The 17,391-nt window shown below is 40.2% G+C and overlaps 1 protein-coding gene across 1 annotated transcript in view; it reads left to right on the top strand.

Annotated features, from left to right (window-relative positions):
- Positions 1 to 17,391, top strand: part of NOX5 (NADPH oxidase 5) — an 89,633-nt gene that overhangs the window by 38,209 nt on the left and 34,033 nt on the right. The window contains exons 5-7 of the mRNA XM_073618268.1: positions 190 to 424; positions 9,487 to 9,640; positions 15,863 to 16,038. Of these exons, the coding sequence (XP_073474369.1) occupies positions 190 to 424; positions 9,487 to 9,640; positions 15,863 to 16,038 (565 nt within the window). The remainder of the gene's footprint in view (positions 1 to 189; positions 425 to 9,486; positions 9,641 to 15,862; positions 16,039 to 17,391) is intronic.

The following is a 17,391-nucleotide window of genomic DNA, read 5'->3' as shown; positions in this document are numbered from 1 at the left end:
ATGCTGTTGTTGGCCTGCGAAGAAATTGAATTTGACACCCTGGTCTAAGAGATTCCAGGAAATATTCTGATATCTTCTCAACTTGCAATTACAAAAATACATCGAATGATTAATTCATGAATACAGAACGGCATTTATTTCTCTCTTCCCGGAGTTCAGATTTCCATTTTATTCTTTTTTTTTTGTCAGTGCCGCGAATTGGCTGAAGCCACCAACTGTAACAAAGAAGAATCGCACCCCCCGCTATCTGACCCCGACCTACTGGCACAACAACCGCAGCAAAGTCCTCTTCATGTGCGCCTACTGCTGTGTCAACGTCCTGCTCTTCACCCTGAACGCCGTCAACCATTCCTTTCTCGGAGGATGGGTCATGGTGGCCAAGGGATGTGGTCAATGTCTGAACTTCAACTACGCCTTTATTGTGGTAGGTGGATGCTGACTATGGATTTCACCACGGCCGCAAACACTTCAACCCTCAAAAAGGGAAATCTGCTCACCTTCTAAATATACTTCAGTCCATATTTTTTTTAATAGGAGGACACCAATTTTAGATTTCCGAGTTTGGATTCCCACCCGCTTTCATAGCTGAATGGACTTGGAACCCGCGGTGGTTCCCTGGCTCTCCCATTTCCCTGGGGGGGGGGGGGGCAGGACCCCAGTAAACGACCATTACTCAGCTACTACAGCCAAGGGAGCAGCTAATCAAGCACAATCTGTGCTTGATTAACTGCAGTGGTGGGCAGGGGAGACATCGAGAGTCTCACAGACTCCCTGATGTCTCCATAAAGAGGACCTGACACCTGCCTAATGATATCACATATGGGGCTTATTAGCCTTCTTGTGATAGCAAGAAACTCGAATAAAGAAAAAAAAAAAAAAAAAATTATTATTAATTATTTGTAGACATGTGCACTGCCAAAAAATGTGTTCATTTTCGTTTCATTCATTTTATTTTGCTTTTTTCGGAAATTCGAAAAATCGGAAATTCAAAAATTCGGAAAACCGAAAATTCGGATTTTCAAATTTCCGAATTTTCAGGTTTCCGAATTTTCGGATTTCCGAATTTTCAGGTTTCAGAATTTACGAATTTACAAATTTTTGCATTTTCAAATTTTCGAATCTCCGAATATTTGAATTTCCAAATTTCGGATTTCTGAATTTCAAATTAACGAAATTTCGAATTCTGAATTTCCGAATTTCTAAATTTTCGAATTCCGAATTTCCGAATTTTCGAATTCTGAATTTCCGAATTTTCGGATTTTCAGAATACGAAAGTTCGGAAATTCAAAATTTTGAACACGCGAAAATTCGAAAATCTGAAAAAAAGAAAAAAAAAAATCAGTAAAATTCTAAATAATAACTAACTATTAAATGAGAGGTATTGGAATTTCCTTTCAAATTTGGCTGTTAGTGAACATAACAAATACAAATTTATCTGAAGTTACGAATTATCCGAAATAACGAATGCCGCATCTAAACAAATGGAAAGGAACAAATTAATAATAAATAATAATAGTAAAAAGGTTTTATTATTATTATTATTTATTATTATTAGATCGTTATGTTCCATTCGTTTAGATACGGGATGCGTTTTTTCAGATAATTCGTAACTTCGGATAAATTCATATTCGTTACGTTCACTAACAGCCAAATTTGAAAGGAAATTCCAATACCTGTAATTTAATATTTATTTATAGTTATTATTTCAGATTTTCGGGTTTTCAAACTTTCAGATTTTAATTCTTTTGAATTTGCAGATGTTCATTCTTATTCTTGGATCTTCAAATTTCCAAATTTTAGAATTTTTAAATTTATGAAATTTCGAATTTCCTAATTTCGAATTTCCGAGTTTCCGAAAATTGCGAATTTCCAAACCTCCGAATTTGAATTTTCCAATTTCCAAAATTTCGAATTTACGAAATGTCAAAATTTCAAATTTTCGGAAATTTGAAAATTCGAATTTTCGGAAATTTGAAAATTCGAATTTTCGGAAATTTGAAAATTCGAATTTTCGGAAATTTGAAAAATCTAAATTTGGAAATTCGGAAATTTGTAATTTTGAAAATTCGGAAATTCATAATTTCGGAAATTCGTAATTTCGGACATTCGGAATCCCAAAATTTCGAAATGTCAGAAATTGAAATATTCCGAAATTCGGAAATTCAGAAATATTGGAAATTGAAAAATTCGGAAATTTCGCAATTAACGAATTTGTCAAACTTTGTTAAAAAAGTAATTCAGAACTAAACGAATTGCACATGTCTAATTAATTGTATAAAATAAATAAAAATAATTTAAAAAAATGAAAGTACCCCCTGTCACTCCCATACACACCCCAATTCAAACGCACACGTATGTAAACCTAAATTCCGCCACACATGTAAAGGTATAGCTGTAAATGTCGGAGTGAGAGCAATAATTCTAGGGCCATAATTCATGGTTAACTGTAAATTGATAAACTTTTAGGGCTTCTAAAGCGTTTGTAAACTTCTGAAGAATAAAAAAAAAAAAAAAACCTGTAAGACAACAGCATAATGTGCTAGTATCGCATACAAGCACATTATGAAATACCTTAGAACAAAGCCCTTCCAGTGGCGCCAGCCTACCGCTGAGATGGCTGACATCTCCCTCTCCCCCGGTGGGTTCGCCGGACACTTTGCTGTGATTGGCCATAGCCGCAATGATGTCACTCCTGCGCATGTGCGTGCGAGAGCCGACGTTTCTGGCACGGACTCTGAAGGTCTGGCACTGTAAGCCGGAGCTTCAGAGCACATGCGCCGATGATGTCATGGGCTGAATGCAGGGTGAATATAGTCACATGGTAGGTAATATATCCTAAACTGTGCAAGTTTAGGAGATATTTACAGTACCTACGGGTAAACCTTATTATAGGCCTTACTATAGGATAACCTGTAGGTATAAGTGGTAGTACAGAGTTTACTACCACTTTAAAGTTTCACCTATGGAGAATTGGGGATATTTGTTGCGATTTTAAACATGACATGTTGGGTATCTATTTACTCGATGCAACCTCATCTTTTATATTTTACAAAAAAACTGGGTATGATATTGCATTTGTTTGCACTAACATTCATTTTAGTGTATTTTTTTCTGAAAATATGCCTTTGATAAATAGCTGTGCAGATGCAGTGCGACATAAAAAAATTGCAGCTACCACCGTTTTATTCTCCAGGGTCTCTGCTTTCAGAAAATGTATCATTTTTTTGGGGGGGTTTGGAGTATTTCCTAGCAAAAAAATACCGATAATAACCACTTCCCGACGGTAGGATGTCCATGGACGTCCTTAGGTTGAAGTGGTTATACCAGGATGATGGTTGCAGCTACAAGCATCGTCCCGGTATCTTTTTTTTTTTTTTTTTCAGCCAGCGATTCCCTTTTTTGTAAAAGTCGTCCTAGCAGCCGATTAGCGGCTGGATTGCTTTCACAAGCAGTGGGAGGGGACGTTCTTTCCCCCCCTTCCGCAGCCCTCCGGCACCTCTTCAGGCTCTCCTGTGTGATTGGGGAGTTCGGTATGCAATCTGGCACTTCCACCGGGTTAACACAGAACCGGCCCTGGACCAGATGTTCCCTGGCCATCTCTATGGTCCTGGGCGGTCAGAAGTGATGTCATGGCAGTATTGCCAGTTTTTTTTTTCTGGGACGTAGAGATCAATGTTTGCTTTTTTTTTTTTTTTTTTTTTTTTTTTTTTTATCTAATAGTTTCCAGGGTTTGAGGTCTTATAGACCCCCAGATGTCTCCATAAAGAGGACCTGTCATCCCTTATTTCTATCGCAAGGGATGTTTACATTTCTTGTAATAGGAAAAAAATGATTAAAATTTAAAAAAAAAAATAATTAAAGGGACATTGTTAAATAAATAGTAAAATAAATAATAATTAAAAAAATATATTTAAAGCGCCCGTCTCCTCGTGCTCGCACACAGAAGCAAATGCATGCATAGGTCACACCTGCGTATGTAAACGGTGTTCAAACCACACATGCGAGGTATCACCGCAAACGTTAGAGCGAGAGAGAGCAATAATTCTAGCGCTAGACCTCCTCTGTAACTCTAAACTGGTAACCTGTAAACATTTTTAAAGCGTCGCCTATAGAGATCTTTAAGTAACGTAGTTTGGCGCCGTTCCACAAGCATGGTATCTATTTACTCAGGGTAACATAAATTTTTCACTCTTTATTATATTCCAGCCATTTGCTAAAATCATTTGAGTTCATTTTTTTCCTCATTAATGTACACACAGCACCCCATATTGTACACACAGCACCCCATATTGTACACACAGCACCCCATATTGTTCACACAGCACCCCATATTGTACACACAGCACCCCATATTGTACACACATCACCCCATATTGTACACACAGCCCCCCATATTGTACACACAGCACCCCATATTGTACACACAACACCCCATATTGTACACACAGCACCCCATATTGTACACACAGCACCTCATATTGTACACACAGCACCCCATATTGTACACACAACACCCCATATTGTACACACAGCACCCCATATTGTACACACAGCGCTCCGTATTGTACACACAGCCCCCCATATTGTACACACAGCCCCCCATATTGTACACACAGCCCCCCATATTGTACACACAGCACCCCATATTGTACACACAGCCCCCCATATTGTACACACAACACCCCATATTGTACACACAACACCCCATATTGTACACACAGCACCCCATATTGTACACACAGCACTCCATATTGTACACACAACACCCCATATTGTACACACAGCACCCCATATTGTACACACAACACCCCCATATTGTACACACAGCACCCCATATTGTACACACAGCACCCCATATTGTACACACAGCCCCCCATATTGTACACACAGCCCCCCATATTGTACACACAACACCCCATATTGTACACACAACACCCCATATTGTACACACAGCACCCCATATTGTACACACAGCACTCCATATTGTACACACAACACCCCATATTGTACACACAGCACCCCATATTGTACACACAACACCCCATATTGTACACACAGCACCCCATATTGTACACACAACACCCCCATATTGTACACACAGCACCCCATATTGTACACACAGCACCTCATATTGTACACACAGCACCCCATATTGTACACACAGCACCCCATATTGCACACACAGCACCCCATATTGTACACACAGCACCCCATATTGTACACACAGCCCCCCATATTGTACACACAGCACCCCATATTGTACACACAGCACCCCATATTGTACACACAGCCTCCCATATTGTACACACAGCCCCCATATTGTACACACAGCACCCCATATTGTACACACAGCACCCCATATTGTACACACAGCCCCCCATATTGTACACACAGCACCTCATATTGACAGAAAAACACAGAATTGTTGACATTTTTGCAGATTTATTATAAAAGAAGAACTGAAATATCACATGGTCCTAAGTATTCAGACCCTTTGCTCAGTATTTAGTAGAAGCCCCTTTTGATGAGTCTTTTTGGGAAAGATGCAACAAGTTTTTCACACCTGGATTTGGGGATCCTCTGCCATTCCTCCTTGCAGATCCTCTCCAGTTCTGTCAGGGGGGATGGTAAACGTTGGTGGACAGCCATTTTTAGGTCTCTCCAGAGATGCTCAATTGGGTTTAAGTCAGGGCTCTGGCTGGGCCATTCAAGAACAGTCACGGAGTTGTTGTGAAGCCACTCCTTTGTTATTTTAGCTGTGTGCTTAGGGTCATTTTCTTGTTGGAAGGTAAACCTTCGGCCCAGTCTGAGGTCCTGAGCACTCTGGAGAAGGTTTTCGTCCAGGATATCCCTGTACTTGGCCGCATTCATCTTTCCCTCGATTGCAACCAGTCGTCCTGTCCCTGCAGCTGAAAAACACCCCCACAGCATGATGCTGCCACCACCATGCTTCACTGTTGGGACTGTATTGGACAGGTGATGAGCAGTGCCTGTTTTTCTCCACACATACCGCTTAGAATTAAGGCCAAAAAGTTCTATCTTGGTCTCATCAGACCAGAGAATCTTATTTCTCACCATCTTGGAGTCCTTCAGGTGTTTTCTAGCAAACTCCATGCGGGCTTTCATGTGTCTTGTACTGAGGAGAGGCTTCCGTCGGGCCACTCTGCCATAAGGCCCCAACTGGTGGAGGGCTGCAGTGATGGTTGACTTTCTACAACCTTCTCACATCTCCTGACTGCATCTCTGGAGCTCAGCCACAGTGATCTTTGGGTTCTTCTTTACCTCTCTCACCAAGGCTCTTCTCCCCCGATAGCTCAGTTTGACCGGACGGCCAGCTCTAGGAAGGGTTCTGGTCGTCCCAAACGTCTTCCATTTAAGGATTATGGAGGCCACTGTGCTCTTAGGAACCTTAAGTGCAGCAGACATTTTTTTGTAACCTTGGCCAGATCTGTGCCTTGCCACAATTCTGTCTCTGAGCTCTTCAGGCAGTTCCTTTGACCTCATGATTCTCATTTGCTCTGACATGCACTGTGAGCTGTAAGGTCTTATATAGACAGGTGTGTGGCTTTCCTAATCAAGTCCAATCAGTATAATCAAACACAGCTGGACTCAAATGAAGGTGTAGAACCATCTCAAGGATGATCAGAAGAAATGGACAGCACCTGAGTTATATATATGAGTGTCACAGCAAAGGGTCTGAATACTTAGGACCATGTGATATTTCAGTTTTTCTTTTTTAATAAATCTGCAAAAATGTCAACAATTCTGTGTTTTTCTGTCAATATGGGGGTGCTGTGTGTACAATATGAGGTGCTGTGTGTACAATATGGGGTGCTGTGTGTACAATATGAGGGGCTGTGTGTACAATATGGGGGGCTGTGTGTACAATATGGGGTGCTGTGTGTACAATATGGGGGGCTGTGTGTACAATATGGGGGGCTGTGTGTACAATATGGGGTGCTGTGTGTACAATATGGGGTGCTGTGTGTACAATATGGGGTGCTGTGTGTACAATATGGGGGGCTGTGTGTACAATATGGGGTGCTGTGTGTACAATATGGGGTGCTGTGTGTACAATATGAGGTGCTGTGTGTACAATATGGGGTGCTGTGTGTACAATATGGGGTGCTGTGTGTACAATATGGGGTGCCGTGTGTACAATATGGGGGGCTGTGTGTACAATATGGGGTGCCGTGTGTACAATATGGGGGGCCGTGTGTACAATATGGGGTGCTGTGTGTACAATATGGGGTGCCGTGTGTACAATATGGGGTGCTGTGTGTACAATATGGGGTGCCGTGTGTACAATATGGGGGGCTGTGTGTACAATATGGGGTGCTGTGTGTACAATATGGGGTGCTGTGTGTACAATATGGGGGGCTGTGTGTACAATATGGGGCGCTGAGGAAAAAAATAAACGTAAATGATTTTAGCAAATGGCTGCAATATAACAAAGACTGAAAAATTTAAGAGGGTCTAAATATTTTCCGTCCCCACTGTGTGTATATATATATATATATATATATATATATATATATATATATATATATATATATATATAGTATATAATGTTTGGGGGTTCTAAGAAATTTTCTATTGTAAACAAAGAGGGCCAGAAAAGGTTTGGTCTTCAAGTGGATAATATAAAATGTTGGTTCTTGGATTTGGATACGTTTTAAGTAGGGTTGCACCGATACTACTATCGGTATCCGTGCCCATATCGAGTATTTGCACAAGTATCGGTACTCGTGCAAATTCACCGATACCTGAAACCGATACTTTCAGGTTCGGTTCTTTGAGCTGTCAGTGGGGTCTCCCCTGTTGACAGCTGAAGTGTTAACCCCTTCCCGACCGGCGCACGCCGATTTACGTCAGCAGAATGGCACGGCTGGGCAAATGGACTTACAGGTACGTCCAATTGAATTTCCCGCCATGCCATTGCGTGCGCGCCGCCGGGAGCTCTGTGAGTTGGGTCACGGGTCCCACGGACTCGATCGCCGCGGGGATACCCGCGATCGCCTCACGGAGAGGACGAATGGGGAGATGCTGATGTAAACAGCATCTCCCCGTTCTGCCTAGTGACAAGTGTCACTGATCTCTGCTCCCCGTCATTGGGAGCAGTGATCAGCGTAGTGACACACACAGCCCATCCCCCTACAGTTAGTAATCACACCCTAGGACACACTTAACCCCTCCCCGCCCCCTAGTGGTTAACCCCTTCACTGCCAGTGTCATTTAAACAGGAATCAGTGCATTTTTATAGCACTGATTGGTGTATAAATGACAATGGTCCCAAAAATGTGTCAAAAATGTCCAACATGTCCGCCATAATGTCGCAGTCACAATAAAAATCGCAGATCGCCGCCATTACTAGCAAAAAAAAAAAATATTAATAAAAATGCCATAAAACTATCCCCTATTTTGTAAACGCTATAACTTTTGCGCAAACCAATCAATAAACGCTTATTGCGATTTTTTCTTTTACCAAAAATATGTAGAAGAATACGATCGGCCTAAACTGAGGAAAAATGTTTTTTTTTATATATTTTTGGGGGATATTTATTATAGCAAAATGTAAAAAATAATGCGTTTTTTTCAAAACTGTCGCTCTTATTTTTTTTATAGTGCAAAAAATAAATAGGCGATCAAATATCACCAAAAGAAAGCTCTATTTGTGGGAAAAAAAGGACGTCAAGTTTGTTTGTGAGACACGTCGCACGACCGCGCAATAGTCAGTTAAAGCGACGCAGTGCCGAATCACAAAAAAAACGCTCTGGTCAGGAAGGGGGTAAAATCTTCCGGGGCTGAAGCGGTTAAAGAAGTCCGGTAATTGGAGCTGTCAAAAAAAAAAAAAACAGCCAGCAATGTTTACTAACAACACTAAAATAAAAAGAAACATTTTTTCTTTTTGTATCTTTCTGTTTCTTCATCTGCAGATCAAAGCGATGAACAAATATCCCTCTGTTTAACCCCATAATAACTCCTAATTTACTCTAATCAGCCTTAATTAACTCCCTATTCTCCTCCATTTAATTATTATTTTCCTGCTTTTTTTTTTTTTTGTTCACGTCTATTTTATAAACGATAAACAATTAAAACTTTTTTGTTTGTTTGCTTTGTTAGTGAATATTTTTACACATATATTAACATATATTTACACATTTCACGTTGAAAAAGCACAAAATAAAAAAAAAATTAAAAAAATTATTTACTTTGTAAATAACTTTTCAATGCTTTGTACCATTGCTGACAGCTGAAGTGAAAACAAAGCAGTTGCAGTAGGTATCAGTAATTGGTAGCGGCGAGTACTAAAAAAAAAAGTATCGGTATTCGTATTCATTGTAAGGATCACTCTCAACAGACATGTAAAGCATTTGCAGAGCAGATCAAATGGCAGGACTGTATTACTAATATTGATACAACATTTATATTGGCAAGATTAAATATTATTATTGCCAACAAAGACATCTAAATTTCTGTCTTCAGGTTCTGATGCTCCGCCGCTGTCTGACGTGGCTCCGCACTACATTCGTTTCCCATTTCCTTCCACTGGACCAGAATATCTTCCTGCATGAGCTGGTTGGATATGTGATCTTCGTCTTCACCTGGGTCCATACAGCTGCCCATGTGATCAATTTCAGTAAGTGCAAAATAACATGTAACTAATTACCATAGAAGGGGCAAGAGGGAAACAAATGGGACTTTATAGTGGAGGGCCACCCTAAAATAAAAAATAGCATGAAAAATCGTTAAAAAAAATAAAAAAAAAAACATTTTTTTAAAACTTACCTGAACCCTTGTTGCTAGGCAGTCTTCCTAATCTGCCTCTTCCTATTCCGCGGCGTGTCCTGCTCCTCGGTGAGCGGCCCCGTTGCCTTCTGGGAACTGTGTGTGTTCCCAGAAAACCACGGGGCCATTCACAGAGCGCCGCGCCGCTCGCGCGTGTGCGCAGTAGGAAACTGGCAGTGAAGCCGCAAGGCTCCACTGCCTGTTTCCCTTAGTTAGGATGGCGGTGCCGAGACCCAAGAGCAGAGGGACGGGTCGGCCTCGGGCGGCCGACATCGCGGGCACCCAGGACAGGTAAGTGTGCTTATTTAAAGTCAGCAGCTACAATGTTTGTAGCTGCTGACTTTAAAAAAAAATAATTTTCCTGGCCGGAATCCCGCTTTAAGACCCCTTTCACACTGGGGCGGTTTGCAGGCGTTATTGCGCTAAAAATAGCGCCTGCAAACCGCCCCTAAACAGCCTCTGCTGTTTGTTCAGTGTGAAAGCCCGAGGGCTTTCACACTGAAGTGGTGCGCTGGCAGGAGAAGAAAAAATCTCCTGCAAGCCGCATCTTTGGAGCGGTGAAGGAGCGGTGTATTCACCGCTCCTAAACCGCTCCTGCCCATTGAAATCAATGGGACAGCGCGGCTATACCGCGGTAATACCACGGCTATAGCCGCGCTATACGAGGGGTTTTAACCCTTTTTCGGCCGCCAGCGGGGGGTTAAAACCGCACCGCTAGCGGCCGAATACCGCGGTAAAACAGCGCTAAATATAGCGCTGTTTTACCGCCGACGCCCCCTACCGCCCCAGTGTGAAAGGGGCCTAAATGAGGCATACAGATATGGTAATATGTGCCGTAGAGCTGCACGATTCTGGCCAAAATGAGAATCACGATTTTTTTTTTTTTTTTTTTGCTTAGAATAAAGATCACAATTCTCTCGTGATTCTCGGGGCGTAAAATCTTTCACATTATAAAAAAAAAAAATTGGGCTAACATTACTGTTTTTTTAATTCATTAAAGTGTAAATTTTTTTCCCCAAAAAAATTGCATTTGAACGACTGCTGCGCAAATACAGTGTGACATAAAATATTGCAACAACCACCATTTTATTCTCTAGAGTCTCTACTAAAAAAAATATATATATATAATCGGTGATAATGTTTGGGGGCTCTAAGTAATTTTCTAGCAAAAAAAAAAAAAGATTTTAACTTGAAACCAACAAATGTCAGAAAAAAGGTTTAGTTTACACACCAAAGTCTATTTCTTTGATCTAAAGGACAAATCGTTACAATGTTTATACTTAAGTTCCAATGCTAAAGAATATGTTGTGCCCAGTTTTTTTTTTTTTTTTTTTCCTTTCTTTTGACGGCTGTCGACTTCAGCAGAGCAGAGAGAATTCTCTGCATAGAAAGGAAATACTTTGTCAAGATCGCAAGGGGGAAAATATTGTGATAAAGATTCTTAACGATTAATCGTGCAGCTCCAATGTACTGCCATCCCTGGGTCAATGAAAACTAAAAAATTTGGGACTTTGTGTGAGGAAGGTGGCAATTGGAGCAGGCAGTACATACATAGTGATTTAATGAGTTTATTGACATAAAGAGGGTATAAAATCGCACTCAAAAACTCATATATGTAAATGTGGAATAAGGTACAGTTCATGAACAATAGAATTAAAATTACAACACATAATACAAGTAATTCATGTATATACAACCTTTAAAAACGATGTAGCAGCACATTGCAGTTACCAATATATGTTAAACAGTAAGAAAACATCTAATGAGAGGGATAATAAGTGGATGCAATGATGACCGAATGAAACAAGGTTGCATCCTGTCTCAACGCGTTTCGTGTAAAGACACTTCATCAAGAAGGATGCATCCATTAATATAGGACTAGAAAAACGGGGGGTGTGTGATGCTGTACTTGAAAGCAACCGCTGGGATGGGTCGTCTGTCGCGGGAGCTGAGGAAGCTAAACCACACATCGGGCCAACGCCCAAACACAAAATCCCCAAGAAATTGCATCCTCCATATAGTGTATGTGGTAGCACAGAGTGGGGCTCTGAAGGAGTCTCATGTGAAACTGTGTCAACCAAAAAAGTTGCAGAGAATGTGTGGTGAAAACCTGCCAAGAGACGGCCGCACACCAAAACTCACAGACCGGGCAAGGAGGACACTAATCAGAGAGGCAGCACAGAGACCTAAGGTAACCCTGAAGGAGCTGCAGAGTTCCACAGCAGAGACTGGAGTATCTGTACATAGGACCACAATAAGCCGTACGCTCCATAGAGTTGGGCTTTATGGCAGAGTGGCCAGAAGAAAGACATTACTTTCAGCAAAAAACAAAATGGCACATTTTAAGTTTGTGAAAAGGCATGTGGGAGACTCCCAAAATGTATGGAGGAAGGTGCTCTGGTCTGATGAGACTAAAATTGAACTTTTTGCCCATCAACGAAAACGCTATGTCTGGCGCAAACCCAACACATCACATCACCCAAAGAACACCATCCCCACTGTGAAACATGGTGGTGGCAGCATCATGCTGTGGGGATGTTTTTCAGCAGTCCGGACTGGGAAACTGGTCAGAGTTGAAGGAAAGATGGATGGTGCTAAATACAGGGATATTCTTGAGCAAAACCTGTAACACTCTGTGTGTGATTTGAGGCTAGGACAGAGGTTCACCTTCCAGCAGGACAATGACCCCAAACACACGGCTAAAGCAACACTTGAGCGGTTTAAGGGGAAACATGTAAATGTGTTGGAATGGCCTAGTCAAAGCCCAGACCTCAATCCAATAGAAAATCTGTGGCCAGACTTAAAGATTGCTGTTCACAAGTGCAAACCATCCAACTTGAAGGAGCTGGAGCAGTTTTGCAAGGAGGAACGGGCAAAAATCCCAGTGGTAAGATGTGGGAAGCTCATAGAGACTTATCCAAAGCGACTTGGAGCTGTGATAGCCGCAAAAGGTGGCTCTACAAAGTATTGACTTTAGGGGGGTGAATAGTTATGCACATTGAATTTTTTTAAGTTATTTTGTCTCATTTGTTGTTTGCTTCACAATAAAAAAAAAAAAAAAAACATCTTCAAAGTTGTGGGCGTGTTCTGTACATTAAATGATGCAAATCCTCAAACAATCCATGTTAATTCAAGGTCGTGAGGCAACAAAACACGAAAAATGCCAATGGGGGTGGATACTTTTGCAAGGCACTGTATATTGATTGGCTTTTTATGTAGTTCATATTGAGTGCGATTTTATACCCTCTTTGTGTCAATAAACTCATTAAGTCACTATGTATGTACTGCCTGCTCCAATTACCACCAGCCTCACACAAAGTCCCAATTTCCTTTCCAGTTTTCATGTAACTAATTAGGAAGCATATTTATAATAGACATGTGCGGTTCGTTTCGTTACGAATCGAAATTCAGAAGAAATTTTTCGTTATTCTGTAATTCAGATACATCACAATTTCTAAAGAACAAAAAATTTGTCAGAATTTGGATTCGAAAGGAAACAAACCGCACATCGGATGTATCCGAATTTCTGAACTGCAATGGTAACAAATTTAAACAAATCTGAAATAACAAATTTAAATTTCGGACAAAATTCTAATTTGAATCGGATTAGAAAACTAAATCAAATTCGAAAACAAATTTGAAATGTAAACATATTGCTAAATATTGCTGATTTTCCTTATTGCGGGCCATACATGGGTCGAATCCCGAACTAATTTTCTTATGAAAATTAGAAATTTCATTTATTTTGTGATCCAATGGCGCCACTAGACATGTGCAATTCGTTTAGTTCCGAATTAGTTAATTCTGAAATTTCCGAAGTTTTAAATTTTCAAATTCCTGAATTTCCAAATTTCAAATTTCCGAATTTTTAAATTTCCGAATTTCGGAAATTTAGAATTTCGGAAATTTAGAATTTCGGCATTCAATCCCATCGTGAAGTATGCCACGTGACACGCCACTTCCGTTCGTAACGCAACTTGTTTGTTTGCCCGCACGGACCCACATGTGGGTGATGCGGTTTTTAGCTTGTTTTTAGCCCTTTCAATACATTTTTGGCATACTTCACGATGGGAGTTTTCCATTTAATTTCTCACCATTCATGGCACTAATGGTCTTCAATGACCCATCTCTATTCGGGAGTTTGTTTGCATGCATCCAAGCAGCTACAGTGTTACCTAAGTTACCTGAGTTCTAGCACCTGAACAAAGCCGTGATCGGAGAAGCTTCTTGAAGCGTTTTTGACTCCTGTTATGGGAGTCACCTCAATCTGGTGAGTAGGCTGTGTGGCCGGTGATGGTGGTGGATTACTGTTGTCTGATGCTTTGCTGAACCCCAGGAGGATTTATCCAGAAGTTTGATTTCATTTTTTTGAACACATATATATTTTTTGAATTTTTTAAATTCAATTTTGAACTGTTGCTTTCACTTGTTTTTGTTTATGTTTTGTTCTTAATTTTTGATGTATGATTATTTGCTGATTTCACTTAGTTGTTAGTTATCTATATATATCACTATTGATATTATTTATACACTACAATATATGTTTTTGTTTTACATTAGAGTGTGATTCTGCACTTGCAAATTATAAGGAGCGCGGTTTGTAATTAATCCGTTAATTATTGTCCCAACGAATGAAACGAAAACGAACAAATTTTTGTTGTCAGTGCACATGTCTAGGCGCCACCATTGATTTCGAAATTCGACCGACCAAGCCTTCAATTTCACCTCCTGTTGCTACAGAAAAATACATTTTGTGGCCGGGAATCTTCTTTTTCTTTCCAGGTCACAGTTCACGCGCATTTCTTTTCCAGTTAAATTTCTCATACAATTCTCCTATCATTGATTAGAAATTAGTTTTTGTTTTTCAAAAAATTTCCAACATGCCCGATCACTCAATTTTGATGGCTGCACGAAAAATCGACCTCTGCTGCGGCCCACCAATGGTGCAAAATTCGATCAAAAATTCCTAATTACAATTTCCAAATAAAAATTTTGTTTGGAATTCGACCCGTGTGTGCCCGAGAAGACGAGAGGCATATTGTACATGAAAAAGAAAAAGACGTTAAAGTAAAAAAAGTATGGGGCAGGCAGTTAAATCTGACTATTGAAAAATAATTTTCACAAGTATTAATAGAATGGCCAATGTAAAAGGTATTGAAAGCCTTTTGGCGATCGCTACAAACTCTGCACCGAGTTACATCTCATAGCTTTGTTATATTGTGTGGGGAAAAAAAGGGTGAAAATACCCAATAAACCGTGAATGAAAAGCTGCTAACACACAAACAAACCAAGTCCAGTCAAAAGTGCAAACCATAAGTGTAGCGCTAAAAATTGATAAATGAATGAAAAAATAAATAAGCAAATGCGAAACCTGTATAAATCCAAGACGCCTCAATCACGAAGGCGGGATGGGTGCAAAAAATATAAGTGAACAATATTATATAACATCAAAGCAAACCCAAAGTGTTGTGAAATAATGGCAATGGGGAAAAAGAAAAGTCCACATGTAAAGTGTAGAGTGTCCAATGGTGAGGGAACTTTCTCCTCAATCTTCAACCGAAGTAGAAAATGCACCAATGAACAGGGGAAGACATTCAGATAGAAGAATGGGTACTCTTATCGGATCAGTTGGACGCACACACTGTACGGCAGTGCGTCTATAAAGCTTTGGGATACTAGATCCCCAGTGATGATGCCAAACTGGATGGTCTCCTGCAGGCCACAAACTCCAATCTGCACGAGGTTGGGTGGTAGTTGAAACGAGAGTTTCCAAGGCTTAATGGCCGCCAAACCGGTCCAACAATGAAGGTGGTCCAAAGATGGTCATCAATGCTCCAGCATGAGGAAACAAGAGAAAAAGGAACTCCACATGGCGTAGGTCAACCAAGGTAGGTTTTACTGAAGGTAAAATACCATATAAAAAAAGTGATCACAAAAAGTATAAAAATATATAATGGCAATGTGGGAAGCAGGAGGTGCTGGACCAACGCGTTTCGACTAACAAGTGTTCCACAGGGGCGACTTGTTATATTGGGTTAGTGATGTGGACTCACCATGGAATTTGTCCCCCTAGTAAAGAAGTCCATGGACCCGGGTCTCTTCACCTTCTGGGAGTACTTCCTCACTCTACGACCCGGCATTGGATGGATACATGGAAGCGCTTCCCTCACTGGAATCTTGCTGCAGTTGCTCGTCTGCCTGATGCTCGTCTGCTCCAGCACCTTCGTCAGGAAAGGGGGGCACTTTGAGGTTAGTAAGGGTTTGTCATATGAGATTGGTCAGTTAAATAGACATGTACAATTCGTTTCGTTCCAAATTCGTTTTTTAACGAATTTTGACAAATTTGGAGATATACGAAATTAACGAAAACACGTTTAACAAATTTTTCAGAATATTCGTAAATTCAAATATTCGAAAATTCCAAATTTGCGAATTATCAAATTTCTAGATTTCGAATTTCCTAATTTCCGAAAATTCGGAAATGTGAAAATCCGGAAATGTGAAAATCCGGAAATTTGAAAATCCGGAAATTTGAAAATCTGATAATTAGAATTTTCGAAAATTCAGAAATTCGAAGTTCAAAAACCAGAAAATTCAGAAATTCGTCAATTCGGAATTCGAAAATATAAAATTTGGAAAATTCTGAAATTTCGAAAATTCAAAAATCCGAAAATTTTGAAATTCGGAAATTTGAAATTCGAAAATCCGATAATTCGGAAATTCAAAAATCTGAAAATTTGAAATAATAACTAACTAATAATAACTTAACTATTACTAACTATTAAATTATAGTTATTGGAATTTCCTTTCAAATTTTGCTGTTAGGCCTCTTTCACACTGGGGGAGGGGGTGTAGTCGGTGGTAAAACGGCGCTATTTTTAGCGCCACTTTACCGTCATTTTAGTGGTGGTATTCGGCCGCTAGCGGGGCGGTTTTACTCCCCCGCTAGTGGCTGAGAAAGGGTTAAAACCACCGCAAAGCGCTACTGCAGCAGCGCTATGCCGGCGGTATAACTGCGCTTCCCGATTCATTTCAATGGGCAGGAGTGGTGAAGGAGCGGTGTATAAACACCGCACCAAAGATGCTGCTAGCAGGACTTTTTTTAGCGTCCGGCCAGCGCACCGCTCCAGTGTGAATGCCCTCGGGGCTTTTCACATTGGAGACACAGCAACGGCTCTTTCAGGGCGCTTTGCATGTGCTATTTTTAGTGCTGTATCGCCTGCAAAGCGCCCCAGTGTGAAAGGGGTCTTAGTCAACGTAACAAATTTATCCAAAGTTTTTAATTTTCTGAAATAAAGAATGCCGTATCTAAACGAATGGAACGTAATGAATTAATAATAATAAATAACAACAATAATAAAAACTTTTTATTATTATTATTATTATTAATAATAATAATTAATTTGTTCCGTTCCATTTGTTTAGATGTGGCATTCGTTATTTTGGATAATTCGTAACTTCGGATAAATTCGTATTCGTTACGTTCACTAACAGCCAAATTTGAAAGGAAATTCCAATGCCTATAACTTAATAGTTAGTTGTTATTTCGAATTTCCAGATTTCAGATTTTCAAATTTTCAAATTTTTGAATTTTTGGATTTT

The sequence above is a fragment of the Aquarana catesbeiana genome, linkage group LG03 (genome assembly GCF_042186555.1).
Source record: "Aquarana catesbeiana isolate 2022-GZ linkage group LG03, ASM4218655v1, whole genome shotgun sequence".
Lineage (NCBI taxonomy): Eukaryota > Metazoa > Chordata > Amphibia > Anura > Ranidae > Aquarana > Aquarana catesbeiana.
Note: the sequence above shows the minus strand (reverse complement) of the source record. Positions and strands in the feature narration are given on the sequence as shown.